The 26,584-nt window shown below is 38.7% G+C and overlaps 2 protein-coding genes across 2 annotated transcripts in view; both read right to left on the reverse strand.

The window, feature by feature from the left end:
- Rab3-GEF (Rab3 GDP-GTP exchange factor) overlaps positions 1–15,437 on the reverse strand; it is a 49,042-nt gene extending 33,605 nt beyond the window's left edge. The window contains 7 exon segments of the mRNA XM_089732554.1: positions 183–433; positions 768–925; positions 1,939–2,059; positions 2,882–3,023; positions 3,836–4,016; positions 4,174–4,374; positions 15,278–15,437. Coding sequence (XP_089588680.1) covers positions 183–433; positions 768–925; positions 1,939–2,059; positions 2,882–3,023; positions 3,836–4,016; positions 4,174–4,275 — 955 coding nt within the window. The 5' untranslated portion in view covers positions 4,276–4,374; positions 15,278–15,437.
- Positions 15,438–16,406: 969 nt separating this feature from the next.
- Positions 16,407–26,246, reverse strand: GlnRS (Glutaminyl-tRNA synthetase). Its single transcript, XM_028177425.2, has 12 exons — positions 25,998–26,246; positions 25,508–25,906; positions 24,801–24,915; positions 23,877–24,242; positions 23,618–23,805; positions 23,232–23,458; positions 23,001–23,137; positions 21,488–21,659; positions 19,218–19,455; positions 18,893–19,038; positions 17,890–18,079; positions 16,407–16,535 (listed from the first exon to the last, which is right to left on the reverse strand). Exons 1-12 carry the CDS (start codon positions 26,112–26,114, stop codon positions 16,488–16,490), a joined length of 2,343 nt encoding a protein of 780 aa, XP_028033226.2. The 5' UTR covers positions 26,115–26,246; the 3' UTR covers positions 16,407–16,487.
- Between the last annotated feature and the right edge of the window lie 338 nt (positions 26,247–26,584).

Genomic DNA, 26,584 nt, shown 5'->3' on the forward strand with positions numbered 1-26,584 from the left:
ACATGTCATAGCGCTCGGGAAACACCGTGAAGAGGTGTTAATTCCAAAGTCGGGTGGTACGTGGCAGAAAAGACCTTGGGAAACACGCTGTCCATGAACGCAGTGCTTCCAGATAATATGAATGAACTCTGTTCCGATGGCGAGAGCAGATTAAATACAGATTAATCTAATGTACTACTTACCTAGAAGTTCCAATGGTAAATGGAGAGGGAAGTCGACTAAAGTGAAACGCGTATGGTCAGGTAAAGCGAACAGAAGCGGCGAATGAGCTGTCGGCGAAAGTACTTCCAGTTCAAGTCGAGTCTTCCCCGGCACAGGTACGGGGGCCGACAACAAACGTAAAATCCATGTTTCTATTTCTTTGACGTCGTGAAGTACGATTGTGGGCGTGTTATCGTAGGCTTGGCCTGTCAGCACCGACCACACCGTGTCCCTGTTTTAAACGAAACAAACGGTATTTCTCGACTGAGTGACGTCATGAAGAAACAGACAGAAAATTCACACGTAACTTCAGTATGAAAAGATTTTAAGAGCACTAGCGTATTTGGCAATATGTTGTATTCGATGAAGGGTTCGTCTTAAAAATTAACACACAGACACAGCCCACTGAGTTTCTCGTCGGATCTTCTCAGTTGTAGATTCAGCTGTCCTTGCGAGGGTTAGTGTTAGCAAATTCGCCAGGCTGAGCCTCGTGAGCTCGCTAACACGCTCGATGAACTTGGTATAGCCTAATACGTAGAGGACTCAGTTTTAATGTAGATACTCACCTAAATAATTGCCTGGACGCACCAACACGTCGTGGACTGGAAGACTCGTTGCACGCATCAATTAATTTCTTTAGGATAAATAGGCACTCTCGGAATGTTGAAAAGAATGGATGATGTGATAAAAGGCATAAAGACGTTAGGGAGTGATTACGGATGCGCTGTAACAATTAATATTCACATAAGATTTTAGAAAAATAGTTCAATTCATAAACTTTACGACAATTAACACATCACAATTCTTAATCATTTTAAATATTAGAAAGCACATTCCGTTACTTGTTCTAACAAGTCAAATGCACTATTGCTGGCATTTATAGGTGGAAGAAAACAAGCTGTTGTTGAAAGTTATGTGCATTCAAAATTAATACTTTCAACTGTCCCAAATCAGTACTGTTTCGCGTGTTAGTAGTCCCGGGGACACATTGGGGACAGGGACAAGAACAGTGTTTGTTATCTTTAACAAAGGCGCTAACTCCGCGCCTCCCGCCATCGGAGTAGAGTTCATCCATATTATCTGAAATCGCTGCGTTTATCGACAGTACGTTTCCAAAGGTCTTTTTTGCCACGCACCATCCGGCTATAGAATGAGCTCCCCACCAGGGTGTTTCCCGAGCGCTATGACATGTCCTTCTTCAAAAGAGGCTTGTGGAGAGTATTAAGCGGTAGGCAGCGGCTTGGCTCTGCCCCTGGCATTGCTGAAGTCCATGGGCGACGGTACCCACTCACCATCAGGTGGGTCGTATGCTCGTCTGCCTACAAGGGCAATAAAAAAATAAAAATAAAAATATAAAAAAAAGAACTATGACCGGCATTCAAGTTCAGAGCCAGTGATATATCTGTCAGCTATTTGTCTCTAGACCAGATATGGAGTGAGCTAAACGGTGATTCTTCGACCAGATGACATGTTCCTCTTCAGATGAAGCTTGAAGAAAGTGTGTCAGAGTGTCAGTGAAACAGACGCTTGGCTGTGTCTATGGCATTGCCATTGATTTTTTTTTTGCTTGGATGGGTAGACGAGCTCACAGCCAAGTGGTTACTGGAGCACGTACACATCAACAACGTAAATGCGCCAACCACCTTGAGATATAAGTTATAAGGTCTCAGTACAGTTACAGTGTTCATAAACGGGTTACGTGATATTTATCACATTGGTATAATACGGATTGTATACCTGTCTCCGTCGTGCTGCCCGTGGTCCAGGGGCATCATGTTCACCACCGCTCTCTGAGTCCGGCGCTGGCCGACAATCGCGTTCCGAGTCACTCTGCGCCACATTGCTGCTCCTATAGTCACTGAAACAATTCCTAGATATTAGTTGCAGTGTTGAAACTATATTTCCTCAAACCATAAACGTTATTTTATAATAGTAACATTAATATTATCAACATTATATATTTTGTTTTGTCCATCATTCACGCAGCAATAGAGCATCGAAATGAGATAACTTAAGTACTAGGGGATGGATATACAAATATGTTTTTGTCCCAAATATTGAGTATCCAATTTTAGTATCAATCCAAAGTTGGTTGGTTTGGTGCACAACGTTTAGTCATCCTTATTTTTCTGACGGAATCGATACATCGGTGTTATAAATTTTGCTTTGGAAAGCAAACGAACATACGGACCACCAGATCTCTGATAGACATAAACAGGGTAAGGAGCACAGCTAAGGTTCTGCCCACCTCAAACGACACTTCTCAAGCCTCGTGTTATTGGTAGTAGGGTGGATTGTAAGTCCGCACGAGTGAGCACCCCCGATATCGCCTATTTATATCGCGAAGCTATTCCGATTTTAATGATAGGAAAGTCGTTATAAAAGTGGTACCACCTATGTCTCACGATGGGCTTGGGCTTTCACGTTGTAATATCAATGGGCAAACTGTTAGTTTTTAAAATTGAATTTTACATATTATAATATAACTGTATATCAGCGCTGTTCGATTTATCGACCTTGAACAGCATTAGCTGAGCTACCTCCTTTTGCCCTTTTCTCTTTTCTTTTTATTTTTTTTATTTTTAATTTAATTAATGTGAAAGGCAATAAATGATTTTATTATTATTATTATATTAATTTTTACATTATATTGTTGATGTAATAGATGTAGTGAGTGCACCTCGAGAAAGCAGAATCGGAACTCTTCTCAATGGACTTGCGCCAGGAATCGCGGCGTAGCACCCCGCGGTCACGCGGACCCGCGCCCGTAGCTCGCTCTACTGCCCGGTAGAAGTTCACGCAAATACCGTAACGGGTTTTACCTACAGATAATAATAAAGCTATTTAAAATGCTTCTCGTTCTATTTTCCATTTTTTAGCAGACTACATATCACAGACCTGCAATGCAATCTAAGCTTGAGATTAGAAATCTGTATATATAAAAATGAATTGCTGTTCGTTAGTCTCGCTAAAACTCGAGAATGGCTGGACCGATTTGGCTAATTTTGGTCTTGAATTATTTGTGGAAGTCCAGAGATAAATATGAAAATCCTTGGAATTAAATAAAAACAACAATACATATTGTTTTTCCTTTGATATCTCCCTCGTCGGACGGATTCCTTTTGTTTGTTTTAAGTTTCTTTTATACAAAAGTTTAGGTATAATAATTATCGATTGAGGCACTACGAAGTCTGCCGGATCAGCTAGTATGTATATAAAAATGCATTTGAATTGTATAACTTTGTTGGGCCTTTAGGATATTTTTTTTATTCTGACATAAGAAGAAAAAAACCAAATGTTTCATTATTTACGATTATTTAACTAAGCGCTGTTAAAAAGATATAGCCGTACAACATATTCTAGAAGTGATTGCTATAAGCGATATGTCAGTCCTAACCTTGTTGAATGAGTTATAATATATCTACCTTGCTTATTATATGAATATGAAATATGCTTTTGAAATTTGTTCCAATATTTGTTAGCTTTGTGTTTACTGTACAGAAATCAGTAATACGATACGACGATTAACTTTCTAATTTACTTTAATTTATTTTCTGAATTAGTTGTTACGTATGACGTATTTATGTAACTCATTTCAAAAAGGCTTCATAATCCATATTTCCAGATATCGTACCTGAATCTTTATCAGTCAGTGTAAAAACAAATGAAGTTGTATCTCTTGATGCGAATGGTCCGGGAGCACGTCGAGGTCCTACTGAAACGCATCCTTCTGGCTGACAGAAGTACACCATGTCCAGTGGCAGAGGAAAATCATCGTGATTCGTAAGCGGGTATCGGCGAAGGAGTTCCGGTGCCTATACGATCAAATTGAACACTAGTCTCAGAGCATTCGTTCAGATTATGGTTAACAAAAAGGAAATTCTAATACGTTTTTGCTCAATAAATATTTTTATTTATTTTTAACACATTCTCTAAGCTTAGAAAAAAATCATAAAGATAAACAAAACTTACTTGAACCGGTGCCAGTCCCTTTCCGGTAGTATAAGGTTTCGCTCCGACAATAGTTAAATAATCCACCAACCGTGGACATAATTGTTGTTTTTGAACATCCATATTTCTAACTTACTCAAAATTCTTGATTCTCTGAATATACAAATGCAAAAACCCATGATATCTTATTAAAATATTGCTTCTCATAACTATCACTTTTATCTGAAACCAAACATTTCGTTACCTTCACCAAACGCAAATGAATAGATATTTAGATATTCAAGTACTTTTTCCTACCATCGATCGACGATTATGCCGTTAGGGATTTCTCTTATTTTCAAAATAAATAACATAACTATATACCTACTTCTTTTTGCCAGACACTTCAGCGTCTTGAGCATGACATAAGAGGATCTAGAACAGACTGCCCAAGACCGATGTAAATGGAAGGATTTGATTTGAGCCCTACACTCCAGCAGAGGGTAATAGGAAAGAAATATATACCTACTTATCACGATTAAAGTGAAACATCCTGTAATACCAACCTAACCAGTTAAATTTATTAAATTTCGTAAATTGGATAGTCAGCCCGCACACATAAGTAACACCATCCTACCTTTTTCACTCGCGAAGCGGTCGATATCGTTTTAAAATGGGAAGCCTTTATACAATACAACTGAGACCACGACCTCATGCCTTAACGTGGGTTGTGGCTTCACGGCGTGATATCTATGGATCCCGGTACAACTGGTGACCCGTGAGCACGTTAACACGTCAAAGAAATAAACGAATAATAGTTATAAAAACATTTAGGAAGTCCGCTTATCGCTTCACAAAGTGTGTCGAGATCCCGTCTCTTTAACTTCAACATTAAAAAAAGTTTTTCCCTGACACATACATAATCATTGTAATTTAAATATTGTTTTAATTCATACAAATGTATAAGAGCTCGAGGTTTCACGAAATTAATTAACTTAGTAAATTGAAACATCAACAAGTTGTGCGGTTTCTGTTTTAAATAATCTACAGCGCGTATAACAGTTCGTGTGGGCCCCTTGACCTATTTATTGCCTTGACACATTTCCCCAGGGGCGCCGGCTCGTCTCCCAGCCACCCTATGCCGGGAGCCGATCTTAGAAGCTTAATCGTCTATAAAACCACGGTCATGAATACTTCCTATTAACTCACAACATAAATTTTCCAGGTCAAAACTGTACCATCATTACGACATATTATCATGATAATAAAATGTTGCTAAAATTTCACTATTAACAGTAAGTGTATATGCTATGAAATTTACGAGTATTTACCTGTAATATATTTGTAAATACATGCTTTTAACGACCAACTTAATTTTGTCATTAACAGTGCATTAAGCTAGAAATACATTTGATTGACGTGTTGTGATAATTATGCGTCAAAGGCATTGGTAAACAAGTCTATCGATCCCATACGCTCAAGTGAAATGACGCGATCTGACATGTATAGAAAACATAGTAATTATATCCAATACTGGTTCGATAGGCTTGTGACGCATTACATTATAACAATACGTAACATAAATGTGTTCTATTTTTATTGCTAAGAGTGCATACATGGACATTACGATCGTCGACGACATACGACGTCGCGAACCTTGAGACTTGAGTCGAAGTCTGACTGCATCGTGGTTGAAATAGGCAGTTGCACAAATACATATGGACGCTTGAAAGGCAAACGTGACTAAGCGAAAATGCGTGAACTTTTCAGTAGACTAATTTAAAGTTGAAATACCTGAAAAAAATTCTATTTTAACGAATCTAGCTGTAGGATTAAAATGGTTTTAATAAACCTAATATATTTTTGTTTGCGCATCGAATATGGTTATTGTTTATCATTTATGTATAAAGCAGTTATTGTAGCTTAGTCACGTTTGCCTTTCCAGCGTTGATATGTCGCTAATCGAGAGGCACTCCTAAAACATTATTTACTATGCGTGGCTCTCGCAGTGGAGCCATTTCGATGTATGAAAAGTCAACATTCAAAGGAATACAAAATCACAACCGTGGAGGCCGTTTTTATATATTAAATAAATCTTAACCGGCCTAAGCAAGACTAGCATTATTATTTTTTGTATTATAATATGTGTTTTAAATAAATGAAGATGAATTCCGCATACAAACTCTTTTTTCAAGCAAATAATTTCACCATTAAGGATCTACAGCTTTGGTGTCGTTGGATAAATTTTAACATTTATAAAATCGTTTGGACTATAGAACGTTTTAAAGAAATAGAAAAGCATAAATTATTTACTGGTGGTAATAACGTCATCGTGGCCTAAAGGATATGACGCCCGGTGCATTCGTATCGAGCGATGCGATTGTGCTGGTATTCGAATCCAGACAAATACCATTTTTCTAATAGTACATACCTATCTACGATCTACGTACTTAACAAATGTTCAAGAGTAATTTCTACAGTGAAGGAATAACAACATGTAATAAAAATCATACCCGCAAACATTATAATTTGTCCGCACGGGTAGGTGCATGTTAAAATATTTGATCTACAGTATCAACACATATCGATAAAGTAATACACGCATTGAAGATAGTAATTATACAAATGAAGTTGTTTTATAAATTTATCATGTATAATATGTATATAGTTAATATAGAAATAACTCGCATATTTCAAATATAGTATTCATGTATACTTAGTCTGGCCATAAATACTGTTACAAAGGAAAACAAAAAAAAATCTATGGCAAATAACATTTATTACTTTTACAGTGTGTTTATTTAATACATAAATATAAAACAATTTAAAGTATAAAAAGCTTATTCGAAGTGGTCTCCATTGGCTGCAATACAGTCCTTTAAACGTTGAGGCCAGTTATCAATAGAAGCACGCACTCTTTCCATGGAATTTTTTTTCTCTGCCAATCGTACGGATTGTTTGAGGGACTCCAAATTATCATGGCGTTTAGAGCAAGCCGCACTCTCTAAAACTGACCATAAATCATAATCCAGCGGATTAAGATCGGGACTAGACGACGGCCAGTCTTCAGCTCTGATGAAGTCCGAAACGTTCGTTTCGTATCGATTATAATTGAACATGGTGTTGTTAAGGGGCTTCACTACCTTCTCAAGAATGGTATCTTGATACACTTGTGCCGATGTTTTGATACCTTTTTCACAAAAGTATGGCCCAGTCACTCCTTCATAGCTAATACCCCACCAAACCATCAATGAAGTCGGATAGTGCCCACGTTGCACTCTGTTAAAAAAACGCGTAAATAGCAATCTAACAAACAATTAATTTCTCCCGTAATACTGGTCATGACATTACAGCAAAGTTATAAAATGATTGTATTGTCATCATAGGTCCTTGATATCTATGCCAATTCCGATTACCTTTTTGAAGTCGGTGAAAATGACGTTTAAAGATTCCATTACATACAAACAGTGATACAAATATAAATAGACATATACCAAGCTATTAAAAAGGTGTTAATAATATCGATTTAGACATATTTTCTCAAACAAGCAAAAACTAAATAGCCAATCAAACTTCGTTATATCAATTGTTTGGTAAATCAGAAAATACATCACTTTTATGAGATTCTCAAAGGAAAATTTTCGGATCTTGTTACTCCAAAAATGAAATTAATAGGCTTATCCAGAAGCTCTGATGAAAGTAAATGAAGTGCCGGATATTTCGTTGAAGGACCGCCCGTGTCCGTAATTGCATCTCGGATAGCTACTGCTGTGACGTAATTGGTTTAAGGCTAATGGAAGTTTTTATAAGCCACAATAACCATAACCAGTTTTTTTTTTTATTGCTTACATGTGTGGACGAGCTCACAGCCCACCTGGTGTTAAGTGGTTACTGGAGCCCATAGACATCTACAACGTAAATGCGCCACACACCTTGAGATGTAAGTTCTAAGGTCTCAGTAAGCTACAACGGCTGCCCCACCTTTCAAACCGAAACGCATTACTGCTTCACGGCAGAAATAGGTGGGGCGGTGGTACCTACCCGTGTGGACTCACAAGAGGTCCTACCACCAGTAATTACGCAAATTATAATTTTGCGGGTTTGATTTTTATTACACGATGTTATTCCTTCAACGTGGAAGTCAATCGTGAACATTTGTTAAGTACGTATTTCATTAGAAAAATTGGTACCCGCCTGCGGGATTCGAACACCGGTGCATCGCTAGATACGAATTCTCTATTTAATTATCACTTACTTTTTTGTTTTAATTATGAATTTCAGTCGTAATATTTTTTTATACTTATTTAAATTCAACCGTAAGCAAAAAAAACAAAACCTCGAAAAAAACCTTGGGGCTCAGTGCCTTTTTTTTTTTTTTTTTTTTTTTTTTTATGATTGAAAGTTTACTGGTGGCCCGAAGGCCTTTCCAGTTTCACCAGGACAGGTGGGCGAGCAAAGGCTCAGCCAAGAGGGTTGGGATTTGCTAACAACTGCCCGAGCGCCTCCGAAGGAGACCTAACAACTCAAGAGCAATTGTTTCGCGAATGAATCTACTACCGGATCGGAATCGCGACCCGCTGAGAAGATCCGGCGAGAAACTCAGCGGGCTGATGCATGGGTTAGGTTGCACGTCGACCTCTTTGTCGAGTTCGACGAGTACGGTTACCGGGGTCCCTAAGCCTGCCCCTAGTATTAGAGCTGAAGGCATCTAATGCAAAGGTTATTGGATCTGATGGATCCGTAAGGACGTGTCTAGGGCGTCGACGGTGACTGGCTCCTGCATGATCAGGATTCGGAGAGTAGTCAGCGGCGGCAACGATAAGGCGATTATCATGACGCATAGCCTTATCGAAGTATCGTTCCGACGCTGACTTCATGTATTTCCGAATTGATTCGAGGCCCAGGTCGTCGTGTAGGTCAACGTTCCTCACGAACCACGGAGCGCCGACAGCTAACCTGCAAAAGCGGGATTGTAGGGATTGGAGGGTGTCTATGTGTGTGCGGGCCGCGTGAGCGAACACCACACTCGCGTAAGTCATGACGGGCCTTATGCAAGTTTTGTAAAGTGTCACCTTGTTCCGAAGGGACATTTTACTCCGCTTACAGATCATGGGGTAGAGTCTACCGAGAATAAACGCGGCACGGTCACGGACTGATTTTATATGCGGGCGGAATGTCATCGATGCATCCAGGGTAACGCCCAGGTACTTGACCTTCCTGGCCCAGGGTATGGGTTGTCTAAAGAGAGTAATCGGGGGTGTGAGATTCCTCCTCCTAATCCGGGAGGAAATCCGTGTGGAGCTTCCCCTCTGAAATAGCACCGCAGTACTTTTCGCTGGGTTGATGTCTATGCGCCATTTTCGGAACCACTGTCCTAGGGCTAGGGCTGCGCTCTGAAGCTTCTTCGCGATTAGGGACTTATTTCTACTAGAATAGTAAACAGTCGTGTCGTCGGCGAATAAAGCTAAATGGGTCGGCGGCGACCGGGGAATATCGTTGACGAATAAGCTAAATAGGAGGGGTGAGAGGACAGAGCCTTGCGGGACTCCAGCTGTGAGAGGTCGTGGGGAGGAGCGGGTTCCCTCGACTCGATATCGAAAAGAGCGGTTCGACAAGAAGTCCCGTATGATGAGCACGAGACTATCCGGCACGCCCATGTTGAATAGTTTGAAAATCAAACCATTGTGCCAGACTTTGTCGAACGCTTTTGCGACGTCGAAGAAGAGAGCTCCCGTGTATAACGGTTTTGATCGATTAAGCCCCACAAGAATGTGCTCCGTGAGGCGGTGCACCTGTTGAACGCATGAGTGATTTGTACGGAATCCGAATTGTTCATCGATGAGAATGCCCTTGGATGAGACGAAATCTCTGAGGCGCTTGTAGAGCAGACGCTCATACAGTTTGCCTAGAGACATGAGGAGGCTAATCGGGCGGTAGCTCGTCGGATGATTTTTTGGTTTACCGGGTTTATGTATGCCGATAACGTCCGCTTCTTTCCACACCGCGGGAAAGATACAGTTCGCCATAGCGGCATTGAAAATAGATGCCAACATCACGATGAGTTGGACGGGTAGAAGTTTAATAACGCGGTTAGATATACCGTCGGAACCGGGAGCCTTGCGAGGACGTAGGTCTTTGATCAAGTCTTTAACTTCCATCGGGGTGACGGGTGGTAACGCATCCGAGGGTGGCAAGGAGGCTCTGCGTTCTACCTCACTGTCTACAAATTCTACATGAACAGGGTCCACGGATTGAGTGCTGGGCGTGCACTGGGTTTGCAATGTATCGGCCAGCAGCTCTGCTTTTTCGTCATCATCAAAGGCCGCGAGTCGGCCTGAGGGGCCTACAAGGGGGGCATAGTTACTACCGTATCCGATTTGAGGGTACGAGCTAAGCGGTAGTAAGACCTTTGGGAGGGCGCGAGTCCTTCTAAGAAATCAGACCATCTGGCATCTCGGACTTCGGCGATGCGAGACTTTACGTCGCGTTGTAGGGCACGCATTCGAATACGATTTTCCGCGGTAGGATACCTGTCGTAGGCGCGTATCGAGGCGTTCTTAGCTCTAAGGAGTTCCCTAATATCGTCGGACAATTTGAAGCGGTGAAGGAAGTCCTCCGCTACAACTTGTTTCGATGACCTATCTAATGTTGAGGTGATGTGTGATGTTAAGATGTCTATGGCTTCAGCGGTATCCTGAGGAGACGGGGTAGAGTCCGGGTTAAACGGGAGCGATGGTGGATCAGATTCAGCCAGGCTGATGCCCAGCGTGTGCCAATCCACCACAGTCCTCGTGACGGGAACGGAATCGGGAGCGCGACCGAGCTTCATGACGACGGGACGGTGGTCTGAATCTAACTCTGAAACTACTTCGATCGAGTGTAAGCGCAGAGTTACGTTTTTTAATAACGCTATGTCGAGTATATCCGGGCGATGCGCGATATTTAGCGGGTAGTGAGTCGGGGTTAACGGAGCGACGATATCGAAGGCGAGATCATCGACTAACGCGTCAAGCCGCCTGCCATTCGGGGTTGTGGTGTGTGAGTTCCACCTGATGTGTTTACAATTTAGGTCGCCCGCCAGAATGACAGAGCTCCCCATACCGAGCAGCGCCTCAATATCACTGCTTAGAACGATCTTATCCGGTGGAAGATAAACGGACGCGATAACGATCGGCGCGTGTCCCGTCAGTGAGATTCGGCACACTGATGCTTCGATATTAGCGAGCGCGGGAGGATCGAGCGGGACGCAATGCAGGGCTCTTCTATAGTAAATAACGGTACCACCACCACGGGCAGAGAGCCTGTCGTTCCTGACCATGTTATAGTTCGCGATTTTAGGGTCACGGCGCGCGGGCTTAAGTAGGGTCTCCTGCACTAAGAAAATGTCAATTTGATGGTCACGCAAAAAATCACAAACCTGATCACGTTGATTTGCGAGACCGTAAGCGTTAAAAAATCCTATTGTTACGGATAAGGGTTTTATTCTACTAATGTACGCCATTGATTACCGGCGGAGTGAGGGGAGGACGTACGTATTTAACGACGCGTATACGTCAGCGTATTCTTGCACAACGGCGATGAAATGTTGTGCAGTGGAGGCGGCGCGAATGGCGTCACCCAAAGCGTTAACACGCTCAAAGTTGATCGACTGGAAAAAGTCGATCGCTAGAGCGAGATTTTCGGACGCGGTCGGAGGGCAGGTCGCGGGGGAGGGACGTATCGCGGGGGTGGGACGAGTCGCGGGGGAGAGAGTTGTAGCCGTGTTCGTGTACGGCAACGGTTTAGCCCAAGCCGAGACGCTGGGCACCGACGCCGGCACGAACGCAGGCTTAGCCTTCGGCACAGAGGGTACCGTGGCTTTGATGTCTGGGCCGGAAGCTCGGAGGCGGTTTTGACGGGCGACGCGGCGATTTATTTTTGGAGCTCGGGGGCATCCACGGTAGTTCGCGGGGTGACCTTGTGTTCGGCACAGGACACAGCTAGGCGGTTCCGTCGCGGTTTTTTGGTCGCGAGCGCAGAGGGCCGTGGCGTGATCGCCCAAACACTTAACACATCGGGGGCGCGCGTGACAGTTACGGGAAGAGTGCCCGTACAGTTGGCAGTTATGGCACTGACTAGGAGTGCCTTTTTTATGGGGGACTTCGACGGCAATACCGGAGAGCCTACAGACAGTCCGAATGTTAAAAATTTGCTTACCCTCGGGGGTAGGCTGGAGGGCGACTAAAACCATATTGTATGGCTCCCTACCGCGGCCGGTGTGCCAGTGCCTTTTACGGTATTCACATACAATATGCTGTAACAGTGATGCTAAGAAAATAGTGGAATTTAAAAATTGTCATTTAATTTTTTAATTGTGCAAGTAATCTTATACTAATTGCTAAACGAAGCATCTCGAAACTAAAGTTGGTCAAAGGAGCACGGAATGTAACGAAGAATACATGATATAATCAATAATTTTGCGCATTTGGTTTGTGTTTAGCTTACATTACTACTAGCAATGAAAATTTTACCTCAAACTTTTTACTTCAAATTCTAGTTGATATATACAATACAATATACAAAAGCGAGCGAGAATTTTCCCCTTTGAATGTGTTGGAACACTAATTTGCTGGTGGGCGAAGATAAGTGGTATGGATGTATGTACATATATTGCATGGTAGATAAAACATGCAAATCGTGTTCCGTTTAAATAATCGCACCAGCATTGGTGTAGAAGTTACTGCCGTTACACGCATTAGATAAAGCGTGATAAGAACGCCTACAAATTTACAACATACTGTATTTTGCAACCTTGACTATTTTTTTAAATGAAAACTTACATATTTTCTAAAAACTCACAGAAATTAGATTATTCAATTGTTATATAGCAGACAGAAAGCCGAAAGCCGAGAGTGTTCACATCACTTTTATAAATAAGTTTTGTAAAGATGTGTTATTATTAATTACAATTTATATAATAGCTGAAGAGCTTGCTAAATAAAAACCCGTGCTTGTATAATACTACTGTTAGAAAGATTATCTTGATTACAATTATTATTAAGTTGATTGCTCTGTACAAGTTCGCCACAAAATTTCGTATTTAGTTGATAGAAACCGAATAGAATATTAGTCCTTAGTAAGTATATTTTAAGATATTTGAACAATACTTTGGGTTTTCGTATATCGTACATTTGTATCCAATTTTCTATATCGACCTTGCTATAAAATTAACACTTTCTAAAATGATTTAATTTCGGTGTCGTTGATCGGCTTTTTTTTATTGCCCTGGTAGGCAGACGAGCACACGGCCCACCTGATGGTGAGTGGTTACCGTCGCCCATGGACTTCAGCAATGCCAGGCGCAGAGCCAAGCCGCTGCCTACCGTACCTACGTTTATGTTTTCTTTTTTTGACAGTAAAAAGTGAATTCTTTTATCTGATTAATACTAATCAGTTATATACACACTAGAGGTTTTTTTTTTGATAAATTGTGTCTTTTAGCAATTATATTTAAATACGAATTACATATTGGTATTATATTAAATTATTTGTTATTTTCTTTCAATAAAAAAAGATAAATTTATGTTTAAGTTGATTATCGATAAAGTTGATTGAAAATAAATCGTAGCTAGGTCGATTTATCGCCCCCGAAATCCCCTGTATACTAAATTTTATGAAAATCGTTGGAGCCGTTTCCGAAATTCAGATTATATATATATATATATATATATATATATACACGCTAATTTCGACGATTTAAAGAGCAATTCTTATATATATATGAGAATTGCTCGTTTTTTTCGTATTTATACTACCTATTTAGTAGTTTTTTTAATTGACATCTATGGGCAGACAAGCCCCTGGTTCATCTAGTCTTAAGCGAATATAAAGAATGTAGATACTGAAATATTAATCTGGCTGGCTATTTGAGATGAGAGGTCGAATATTCAATGGTTTTAAATTAACTGCTTCTCTACCCTTCTTCTAATAGGAACACACGATTGGTTGAACAAAACAATGAAACTGCGTCTGATACATGCTTTTCACTTTATGATTAGTAGCTAATTATTTTCGACTCTCGAAGTTTTAAATAATTTTAAATATATTTTCCTACGTTTCCCTATTTATTATGGATTTTGAATTTTACATGGCTAGACTTTATTGTACATTCAAGAGTGACAATACGAAATAAGAGTAGCTAATTTAATAAGAAATCGTGAATAATCATATATATATCGTGTTATTCTATGGCACTTAATCTATTTTAGGACTTTAACGAATTATAATTGAATTTGGTAAAGAAAATTGCTTAAAAGAGTGGAAACGTGCGATCAGTCGTGAAACTGTTTTTTAGTTAGTACGGATTTTAGAAAATAAGTTATTTTTCCTTAATAATTGTGACCTACTTACTTTCCGACCTACATATTTTTTTGCAATATATTAACTGGTTACTGTTCTACTTCTGTTCTATTTCTGTTCTGATCTAGTTACTGGATTTAGCCCGGAGTTTCAATTCCGTTAACGACGAAAATACCATAAGGGACTGATTTTTCATTCAGAAAAAAGTGCTATTCTCGAGAATAAAAAAAAAAGTCCTATCTGTACTTCTTAATAATGTGTATGCAAATTTTCACGACGATTGTTTGAGCAGTTTAAACGTGAAAGCGTAGCAAACCAACTCAATTTCGCGTTTATTTTCGTATTATTTTATAATATAGATTATATTACATTATATGTAATATAGTATTACATGAAAAAATGTATTTATTATTTGATAAATTATTTATTATGATAATATTAAAATTCTGGCAATACGAACGCTAAAACAGAACTGACAAGTCGATATATTTGGACTAAAACAACAGTACAAGATTTCAAGGACGACCCCAAAAGTACGCCGATACGATTGCTTCATACTATGCTGTACATGTGTAGTACTTACTACTCTTTGTTAAATATAGGTAACGTAATTAAATATACATTTTTTTATGAAAATTGATTGCCGTAATGGCCTAAGGATTATGTAAATTGTTAAGATTTTACAATTACGTCAGGTACACGTCGACGTGACGCACTTGAATCATATTCATCGTATGATAGTAATAAAGGTCTAAAAAGCGTAGTTTTTTCTAAAGCTTGTGAATACTTAATAAGGATATATTCTCACCTCAATCAAAAGAGAGAGCGCAAGGTCTACATCGTAGATACGCAGCGACCGGTGAGATATCGTACGAATCGAAATGTCGTAGCAGACGTAGTCGTGTAGCGGTGCATATCGCGGGATGGCGGCTACTAGTGACCGTGTGGCATGCGCGGCCGCCCACGCTCGATAACGAACCCCACCCCACTCCCCACCAGTGTTACCAGATGTATAATTCCGAATACCGCCGATGAACTTCCACATTTTAAAAATAATCTGACTTCAATCAATTAAATTATATTTATCGCAATCACAAAACAAGATTGCTACTAAGGCAACCGTTCCCGAGCTCGGACTCGAATAATATGCTAGCGACATGACAAGCATACATCCAAATCCATTTTAGTGAAATATATTTTATTATTATTTATATAGAACATAGCAGAAACAATCACATTTTTATTTCTTAATTTGAAAAGATTAAATCGCGATATATCAAACAGACATTTAGGATCCTACGTTCTAGACTCGCTAGCCCACTACACCACGACTTGAGCATACTACCTAGCCTACTACACCACGACTTGAGCATACTACTACTATGTTGTTGTTTGATTTACGTTAAAGTTCAATAACCTATTTCATAAGTCGTAAGTAGCGAAAAATAAAATAAAGTAACTATTGAATATAATCGAAAACAACATTGGTTATTGAATCCAAGCATAAAAATCCTATCGCAATAATTCTAAGCTAAAGCACCCTGTGGAGTGTGGCAGACGAACAGTTATACAGTAGGTTAACATATTTGTATTGTAATAGCTTTTGATATGTTAAAATGTCATGTAAAATACTTAGTAGCCCGAACTGTTTAACACTGCAGACTCTAAATTTTACCACTGTACGAAATTACGTAAATAGCTCAATTGGCAGTAAATTTCCGAACCTGGCAACATTGGCCTCAACGTGCGCGATCCCCCCCGCCAGTTCACCCACTTTTCCAACACAATAAAGGACGATTTAATTAATTTCGTTTCCCCACAAACTTACCCGATTCGTCCGCGTGATTAGGTGTCTAATTCTCCAAGAAAATGTATGTACAATGTAAATGTATTATATAAAGGGGAATATATAAGTAATCTGAAAAATAAATAAGACATTTTGTTAATAAAACTCTTTATTGACAAGGATTACAAAACAATAGTACTTAATGAATAATTTTAATAATGTTGAAAAAAGGTTATTTTCCGGTGTCTTCCTTCAGAGAGACCGTTCTGTTGAAAACCATCTGTAACAAATGACAAAATCATCTTAACAAATTACATAGAAATACCAGCGATAGACAGCGAGTAGGGTGTGTTCGTGGGATTGGTGATGTCAATGAGCGGCGGTAACCACTTACCGTCATGTGGGCCGTATACGCGTTTCCCTAGAACAGCAATGAAAAAGCCTATGGTGGGACACAACGACAGTAATTAATTTCCAGCATATATTTTGTTTATATCTCGACTGTTAATAAATGATAATTATTAAATACACATTAATGTTTCAGAAAACTTCAGATGTATAGCATAATAAATAATATTTTTCAATTATCTTAATTTAATCATTTCCTCTCAACTATTCTTAATTTAATCATTTCCTCTCAACTATTCTTATTTTAATGATTATATTAATGATACACAAAGAAGCGTTCTGTCAGTTAGTTTCATTAATTGCCTAATATTTTTGATCTCATTCTTCAATGAATTTCTGCCGTGAAGCAGTAATGCGTTTCGATTTGAAGGGTGGGGCAGCCGCTGTAACTATACTGAGACCTTAGAACTTATATCTCAACGTGAGTGGCGCATTACGTTGTAGATGTCTATGGGCTCCAGTAACCACTCAACACCAGGTGGGCTGTGAGCTCGTCCACCCATCTAAGCAATTAAAAAAAAATGTGAAAATAGAATCGTGGCCTAAAAGATAAAACGTCGTACTTGTACCGAAAGACGCGACGATGCCAGTGTTTAAATCCAGCAAACAGATACTATGTATTTTTTTCTCAAGAAATGTGTACTTAATATATGTGTTCACAAACGATATATATGATGAAGGGATGACATCGTGTAACAAAAACCAAAATCATAAATTAAATTCTATTTTAATTTTTAATTTACATATTTACTGATAGTTGATAGGGGAGCATTATAAGCTCGCATGAATAAGTAGCATCGTATATCTGTCGCGAAACACTGGTGTGTTCCCAGTCTTTTTTTTTTAATTGCTTAGATAGGTGGACGAGCTCACAGCCCACCTGGTGTTAAGCGGTTACTGGAGCCCATAGACATCTACGACGTAAATGCGCCACCCACCTTGAGACACAAGTTCTAAGGTCTCAGAATAGTTACAACGGCTGCCCCGCCCTTCAAACCGAAAAGCATTACTGCTTCACGGCAGAAATAGGCGGGGCGGTGGCACCTACCCGTGCGGACTCACGTGAGGGCTTACCATCAGTTAAAGGGTTGGACAGCATATACAGTTAAGACTGCGACCTCATGTCTCAAACTGTATAGCGACATTCACATAGCGAAATCTATGGACTCGGAAACCACTTAAAACATGGAGGGCTGTGAGTTCGTATAAAAAAATTTAGTACATACGTGTGTTTGACTCGAGTCTGGGTCCACGGAGAAAAATCCTATCCTCTCGAACTGGAACTTGTCGTAGACTTTGGCACCCTTGATCGAAGAGTCGGCGTAAGCTTCCATTACCTTCAGGGTGTCGTCACGACAGTCGGAAAGGAAGCCACCTGGAACCTCGTTCGGATCCTCTGGGTTCTTGTGTTTAAATCTGTTCAAAACATTCCTCAGTTTCAACACGAACATAAAATCCTTATTTAGACGTAGAATGTAAAAAAACAAAATCAAAATGTCAATTACTTTTTGATTTTAATGTCGAAAGAAAAACAGTCCCACAAAAAAGCACTTAACTAAAAATAGTCTAAAACGTTAACATTTCTTTTCATTAACATATCGCGTTCCATTTTGTATTCATTTCACGTTCAGTCTGCCTCCATTATAGTTAAGTGAACAGGTGATCAAAATCCTTGACGAAATTTTCACGAAAACTTCAATAATATGTTTATACTTGTCGTCGTGAAGTTACCATAATATCTAAAGACACGTTTACAGGCAGCTAATTACATTATCTGTGATAATTAAAGATACTTGTAAATGAATACAGCAATACATTTTTTTTTATGATTGAGGTGGCCCGGAGGCCTTTCCTGTTTCACCAGGACGGGTGGGCGAGCAAAAGCTCAGCCAAGAGGGGTGGGATTTGCTAACAGCTGCCCGAGCGCCTCCGAAGGAGACCTAACAGCTCAAGAGCAGCTGCTTCGCGAATGAATCTACTACCGGATCGGAATCGCGACCCGCTGAGAAGATCCGGCGAGAAACTCAGCGAACTGATTCATGGGTTAGGTTGCACGTCGAGCTCTTTGTCGAGTTCGACGAGTACGGTTACCGGGGTCCCTAAGCCTGCTTCTAGTGTTAGAGCTGAAGGCGTCTAATGCAAAGGTTATTGAATCTGATGGATCCGTAAGGACGTGACACGAGTAAGAAAATTTACATAAAACCAGTTTTGTGTGAAGCAAAAACTTACAGTGGTTCGTACAGCCTGACCTCGATTGATATTGGTTCGGAGACCCAATGAATAAATGCTTTAGGTTTCTCTGACGAATCCGTCGATTCGGCCGTGCATTCCAGCTCCAATACTTTACCGCTCGTATCTTTTATGACTTTAGATACCTGTTATAAAAACGAATTGCATCAAAATACCACACGGATTCCGTATACAAATTGACATAACTCTTCTGATTTAGTTTTACTATAACTCACACGGAGCGAAATAGTAACAGCCTGTATATAAGGGTCAGTAAATATACAGCGTGGTTCTTTGTTAGATGTATTCTTTAAACGTTGCGTACCTTAATTACGTAGCCGGCGTGCCTCAAACCGACCGACTGTGTGGGTGTCAATCGGCGGTAACCCTTCTCCATTTCTTCCTTGAAGTCTGTCGCTTCAATATAAATAACCTTATCGAATGTAACTGAGTGCGAGCCTCTTTCTGGTTCACTGGGAAAATCGGGTACTTGTATCGATATAGGCTGTTCGCTTGGGAAATTCACTATTCTTATCTTTAATGGTTCCAGTACTACCATAGCTCTGTGGGAAAGATTTTTTTTAGGTTATGATTATTATATATCGACGCTTGAAAGGTAAACGTGACTAAGCGACAATGCGTGAACTTTACAGTAGACTAATTTGAAGTTGAAATACCTGGAAAAAAAAAAAATTAAACGAATCTAGCTGTAGTAGAATCTAGCTAGTAGCTGTAGGATTGAAATGATTTTAATAGACCTAGAAATATATTTTTTTGCGCATCGAATATGGTTATTGCCTATCATTTATGTACAAAGCAGTTATTGTCGCTTAGTCACGATTGCCTTTCAAGCATCGATATGTACATAATAATTAACAAAAAAGAATAGCATTTGTAGATTAGTGATTTTGTACAATTGAAACAAATATAATAATTTTAAAATTTTGAATACCAATTGAATTGGTTCTTTTTTTATAAAGTTTTTTTATACCATATATTTATTAGTTAGGTAATGTATTTTTATATGGTATTTTTGTGATCTGATCAATTGGATATCAACAGACGCTATTTGGACACACATTATTTATAGTACCAATCGGCGGACTTCAATCAATGGTTAATAGTCGAAACAATCTCGATATCATTAAAGTTTAATGTCAGGCAATCGTTTACTTTACGAGTTACAGCTTTAAAAGTTATTACCTTCTACTTTCAGGTTGGTCGGTTAAGAAATAAAACAAAGAGCACAAGCAGTGCTTACCTTTTTCCATTACAAATAAAACATACTAATTGATTACAGTACATTTCGTTTCACAATTCTCAAATTACTGAAACTATTTACTCACAACTTACTCAATTAATTACAGCTTTAATCTAGTAGAGAGTAGATGAACGAAATCATATTATTATCGTGTTTCGAGAAAACAGGTTTATCGGAAAGTGCGGGAATGTTCTATTCCGTTCCTAAGAGTGGGTTGCGTATAAATACATATTATTATACATAAATGACCAAAACTGAAAACCATGGTCTGACTTTCGACTACGATGCTATCAAATTACGAAGTAAAATTAAAACGCGAGTCACTATAGTGTTGAATATTGGGCTACTACGAATAGTAGAATAATTAGGTCGGTCGGTCCTAGGTAGGTAGGTCGGTGAGAATTCTTAGTATATTTCTATAAAAAACAGTGCATTTGTTTTTATTTTATTTAGAAACCCAGTGATTTGAGCGTTAAAATCATTAGTAGCTCGGTGAAAATTCTTAGTACAGTACCCGGCGATAAATATTGCACATCGACCGTAGGAAATACGACGGTTATTTTTTGCTTCGTAGAGCGTTATATCTGTCGTACATTACCTAATTGACATTTAGTCTCCATAGATACCAAATCGTTACTGTTTCGTCGCACACAGGTAACACTCGACAGCAAAAACAAATTAGACGGCTTTCTAAATATCGATATGCAATATTTATTGCCTGGTACTGTAGATTTATATAGAAAGCAGTGCATTTGTTTTTATTTTATACTAGCTGACCTGGCAGACTTTGTAATACCACAATTGATAAATAAAAGACCTAAACTTTTGTATAAAATAAACTTAAAACAAACAAAAGGAATCCGTCCGACGGGGGACACATCAAAGGGAAAACAAATTTGTTATTTTTATTTAATTCCGTGAATTTTCATATTTATCTACCTTTTAAACATTCTCTGGACTTCCACAAATAATTCAAGTCCAAAATTAGCCAAATCGGTCGAGTCGTTCTGGAGTTTTAGCGAGACTAACGAACAGCAATTCATTTTTATATATCGACGCTTGAAAGGCAAACGTGATTAAGCGACAATAACTGCTTTATACATAAATGATAGGCAATAACTATATTCGTTCGTAATCGTTGCGCAAAAAAAAAAATCTAGGTCTATTAAAATTATTTCAATCCTACAGCTAGATTCATTAAAATATTTTTTTTTCCAGGTATTTCAACTTTAAATTAGTCTACTGTAAAGTTCACGCATTGTCGCTTAGTCACGTTTGCCTTTCAAGCGTCGATATATAGATAGAAGCTCAGTGAGACGAGGGTTGTCTCTGACCTGGGCGCGGTGATGTTGAGGTGGTCGCGCACAGCGGCGTGCAGCAACGCGGGGTCCACGGCGCCGAGCGCGCCCGTCACGCCCAGCGCCGCGCAGAACGCGTTCACCGCCGCCGCCGGCACGCCGCCGCGCCGCAACGCGCTCAGCGTGTACAGGCGCGGGTCGTCCCAGTCTAACAACAACACACGCCATTTGTTACTTGTTTTTTTAAATTTTTTGTTGCTTTGATGAGTGGACGAGCTCACAGCCCACCTGGTGTTAAGTGGTTACTGGAGCCCATAGACATCCACAACGTAAATGCGCCACCCACCTTGAGATATAAGTTCTAAGGTCTCAAGTATAGTCACAACGACTGCCCCACCCTTCAAACCGAAACGCATTACTGCTTCACGGCAGAAAAAGGCAGGGTGGTGGTACCCACCCGCGCGGACTCACAAGAGGTCCTACCACCAGTAAAAAACTGTTAAACGTCAGCGTAGTCTTTCCTACCTATTCTAGTAACCTTGAGGGGTTATCGCCTCGACGAGCCGTCAGTCGGGGGTCCTAGGGGTGGCGCCAAGTCTGGTTGTAGCGTTGACCGCGGGAATACCCCTACTCTGATCGGGTTCTGACCCCGGACAGAGATCGGACGTCGGGTATAAGAGTGCAGGGTAGGGATTATTCTAGATTCACCGAACTAGTCCACACGCCATTTAATGCTCCCTACTCAAATAACAAATAACTGACAATTCACATCGCACAGTTTAATCATAATTAAAACGAATCACTAAACTAACCACTACTGGTGATAGGATGTCTTGTGAGTCCGCACGGTACCACCACCCTGCCTATTTCTGCCGTGAAGCAGTAATGCATTTCGGTTTGAAGGGTGGAGCAGCCGTTGTAACTATACTGAGACCTTAGAACTCATATGTCAAGGTGGGTGGCGGCCTTTACATCGTAGATGTCTATGGGCTCCGGTAACCACTCAACACCGGGTGGGCTGTGAGCTCGTCCACCCATCTACGCATTAAAAAATAAATAAACAAAAAGTCTTTCGCGACCATTAAACCTTAGTGTATTCGAAACGTCACAACTAATATATTGAGAATAAAAGTAAATGTAGTTTTAATTGCCGACGACCCGCGAAACCCGAAGAAAAAACGATAGTTTCATAATATTCGTCGGTCTGAGTATCACATATAGATTTGAATAAATCTATTGAAAACTAAAAGTAGAACAAATTTGATAATTCATTATATTTTAGTTAACCGATTATCTGATAATTAGGTACCCTCCATACACAGAGTTCAGTGAGGGGAAAAACGACTAAGGGCGTCTAACCATTTACAAGTAATATGTTTATTACATAAGGAAAAGGGTCGTTCGAAACACAACTTAAAAATATTGGGTGTAATCAATATCCACGTACAACTGTGTAGATATACAAAAGAACAATCTTTTATACCTATAATATTTTTTTAGTTGAAAAAGAAAACATTATTGTATCAAAGAAATTACAAATTAAATTTACCATTAACAATACCCTCTTCTATGAGTTTCGCTATTTTTCTTTTGGAAACGACAGTGTAATTCACATTTAGTCTGCCATATTCCCATTGTACTGGACAGTAAATACCAAGCGCATTGCACAACCAGTAGTATGAAGATCTGTTAAAATAAAGTTCATATAAAATATAATATGATCTGTTATATGATATGAACAAGTATCTATATAATAAGTGAAAAATTATATTTTGAGTACCTTCGTGATTGAAATTCCTTAGTACAAAGAGAGTGCGTGATATGTTCTATGCTGTCACATAGGCAGTGGGTATAATCATATGTAGGGTAGATGCACCATTTATTTCCAGTGCGATGGTGTGGTTTAAATCTTATTCTGTAAGCTACAGGATCCTGCTTCCCTTCTTCTAGTGTGATTTTCATTCTTAAAGTTGCATCCCCTTCATCAATTTTACCATTTTTCATGTCCTTCAAAAAACAAATAGAATTAAAAATATACATAAGTGAGGTTTTATTACACAAAGGTGGTGAAATGAAAATTTTACAGTATGATATATTATACCATTTCAGACATAATTGCATTTATTGTTATATCAATAGTTTTGAATCTTCTCACAATTAACACACCTCAAACAACTGCAAACTTTCTTCAACTGGCCTGTTTCTCCACGGTGACGGAGGTGGATTGAATCCTTTTATATCTTCAGACTTCTGATGGCACACATAGGCCAAGTCATTTTTTATCAACTGAATGGCCCATTCATAAAGCTGATCAAAATAATCAGATGAATGTGTAATTTTGTATGGCTTATAACCTAAAAATATTATATTATTGTAACTCCAATAATAAAAAAATCTTTTACTTGTTTACTGTGAACTTACTTACCCAGCCATTCCACCATGTCTTTGATACCAATAAAAAACTTCTCCTCCTCTTTTTCAGGATTTGTATCATCATATCTTAAAAAACATACACCGTCATGAGCTGCAGCATATCCAAAGTTTATATTAATTGCCTTAGCATGTCCAATGTGTAAAATTCCATTAGGTTCAGGGGGAAATCTTGTTCTAACTTTTCCTCCAGTTATCTTTAGATGTTCTTCAAGCAATCGTTTTGTATCGGATGTGACCACATAGCCATCGCTCTTATAATTCTCCCCTGGTGCATGAAAGGGGAGCTTCTTCATTAGTTCTGATATACTGGTTGCTCCTCCAATATCGTCTGAAGATTCAACATTTGCTTGTTTTGGAACTGAAATTACAAATATGAAAAATTGAATTGTTGGCAAATACTTACCCCAAAAACAAACACTCTTTTCAAAATGTGAAATCAAATTCAAATTAACAACAAAATTATTGACTTAATTTGTTAATATTTTTTAAGCACTGATCTTATTTCATAATCAATAAGTAAATAGCGATATATGGCAGTGGGAATAAAACATCAACAAGGGGAGTCAGATGGCACTGTATGATCACATTATAGGCTAAAGGAGTAAGTAACATGATGTGAATGCTACCTCTTAATTGAACATGGTGTCAAAGTTCTATTGAAATAAAATGACAGATGTCTACTTTTCTAAATTTCTTACTTAGTTTCTCAGAATTTATTACTGGGTAAAAAAGCAGGTAGTGACTTAGCTGCGCCCCTATCATTGCTGATGTCCATGAGAGATGGTAACCAACCATTCAACATTGAACATTGAGGAACAGTGAGCCATGTGCCTACAACAGCAATCAAAATGGATGTTATCATTATAAAGATAAATAGTTCCTATTCTATCCGATTGGCTTAAATACAAAAGATCACCTTTTGTTTCTTCCTTTTTTGATTTTTTTGTTGTATCACCAGCCTTTGCTTCTTTCTTTGCTTTAGGAACTGGAGCCAGATCAGCCTCAGTCTTAGGTCCCAATAAATCGAAGATCTACAAATAATTATAAATTTAAAACTACTAAATGAATTTCAGGAAGAACCTAATATTACAATTCTATTGATAAGACAAATATTTTAGGAATCGATGGATTCACTGTGTGTGTGTGTACTAAATCCGTTGTGTTGCTGAGAAAGGAAATGCAATTCTGCTGTAGGTTTAACAGGCCCCTGTCAATGCGCATTACATTCAACTCCATTGTCTGCATTCCTCTCTTTGCCTAGCCAAATTTTATAAAAACCTATTAAAGTATACCCTATTATACCATGCCTTTATAGCCTATTAAACCTATTATACCATGTATCTATAATATTTAGAAATACATATCTATATGAATACATTTTGCTAGTCTGTAGTTAAAAAGTTTTGTTCCATATTAGTTTTAAGTTCATAATATGTCCAGTAATCATTTTTCTAAAATTCTATTATACAGCCAAAATACCTTTTAAAATATAGAAAATTAATTCTATAAATCCATAATCTATTATTTTTTCGCTTTGCTTATTCTAGTACATCTAAATATGGGAATGTATTTTTGTAATGAATTTAATATTATAATGAACCAATTTCAAAATAGGTCTCATACCTGTACATCCACTTCACTTTTTATAGCTTTACCATCTGCCCAAGTTAGATCAGCCCTGACAGCCTGCATGATTATACCAGAGTTGAACCTGTATCTCTTTTCTAATAGTTCCTGCTTGTATTTTACCATATGTTTTTCTACTGCTTGCTCTACTTGTTCGGGTGTTACAATAACACCAACACCACAGGCTTTTTCAAATTCCTCAATATTTACATTAGCTTCATTAATATTGCCAAGAAGGTAGTCCAATGCTGCGTCTACTCGCAACGTTGAATCCAGTTTTCCTGATGCAATATATTGGCAAATAAAGTTTAACTTCATCATAGTTTGAGGTTTGATTTTGGTAGCTAGATGGTAAATCAAAATGCCTGCACCAAGTGGAAGCGACTGCAATTGGACCTAGAAGATAGGAAAATTCTCTTAATGTACCTTTATGAATAATATTTTTGTTACTATTAATTATATTCTTCAGATTACTGGGATTCCTAACCTCATCTAACGCCGCAAGCAATACTTTGGTAACATTCGCATTTTTCAGTGTTTCCTTGGCTTTTTGCTCGTTTAAACCAAGGAGTTTAAATCGTTCAACTATTTCTTCAGGTGTCATAATTATTCCTATTTTTATTGGGTTTTATTTTAATTTATAAATAACTATATTTGCGAATTGCGATAGGTAACCATATGTTCGAAAACCACATCAACAACTGCCAAAAGTGCCAAATTGCCAAACGTCTACGTCAGTGTGACGTCTGACGGTGTAAGAACTATAAACATTGCCAATGTTATATTTTCAGCGAACATAAGTTTTTATCTCATAGGTGCTCAAGAATATTCTTTTACAAAAAATTTGCATAAAATGGTAGATATAATATTCATAATTAATAGTACAGTAATTACCAAAAAAAATTAAAACCATCCAATGTAACTAGACGCGATATTTGTACCTGGGGTGTATGCGATTAAGTTATCTCTCTGTTCGGGTGGAGCATTTTAATTTATTTCTGTAAACGTCAACTTTCTATTGCATTACTTTTTACTTATTAAACTTTTATTATGATTTTTATTGCATTATTGAGC

Source organism: Bombyx mandarina, chromosome 13, assembly GCF_030267445.1.
Source record: "Bombyx mandarina strain Sakado chromosome 13, ASM3026744v2".
Classification (NCBI taxonomy): domain Eukaryota; kingdom Metazoa; phylum Arthropoda; class Insecta; order Lepidoptera; family Bombycidae; genus Bombyx; species Bombyx mandarina.

Coding starts and splice junctions, on each gene's coding strand:
- GlnRS (XM_028177425.2), bottom strand. CDS start 26,114: ATGACACCTGAAGAAATAGTTGAACGATTTAAACTCCTTGGTTTAAAC. Junction 23,806..23,876: donor AGACATGGTGGAATGGCTGG/GTAAGTAAGTTC, acceptor TAATATTTTTAG/GTTATAAGCCATACAAAATT. Junction 23,459..23,617: donor AAAGTTTGCAGTTGTTTGAG/GTGTGTTAATTG, acceptor TGTTTTTTGAAG/GACATGAAAAATGGTAAAAT.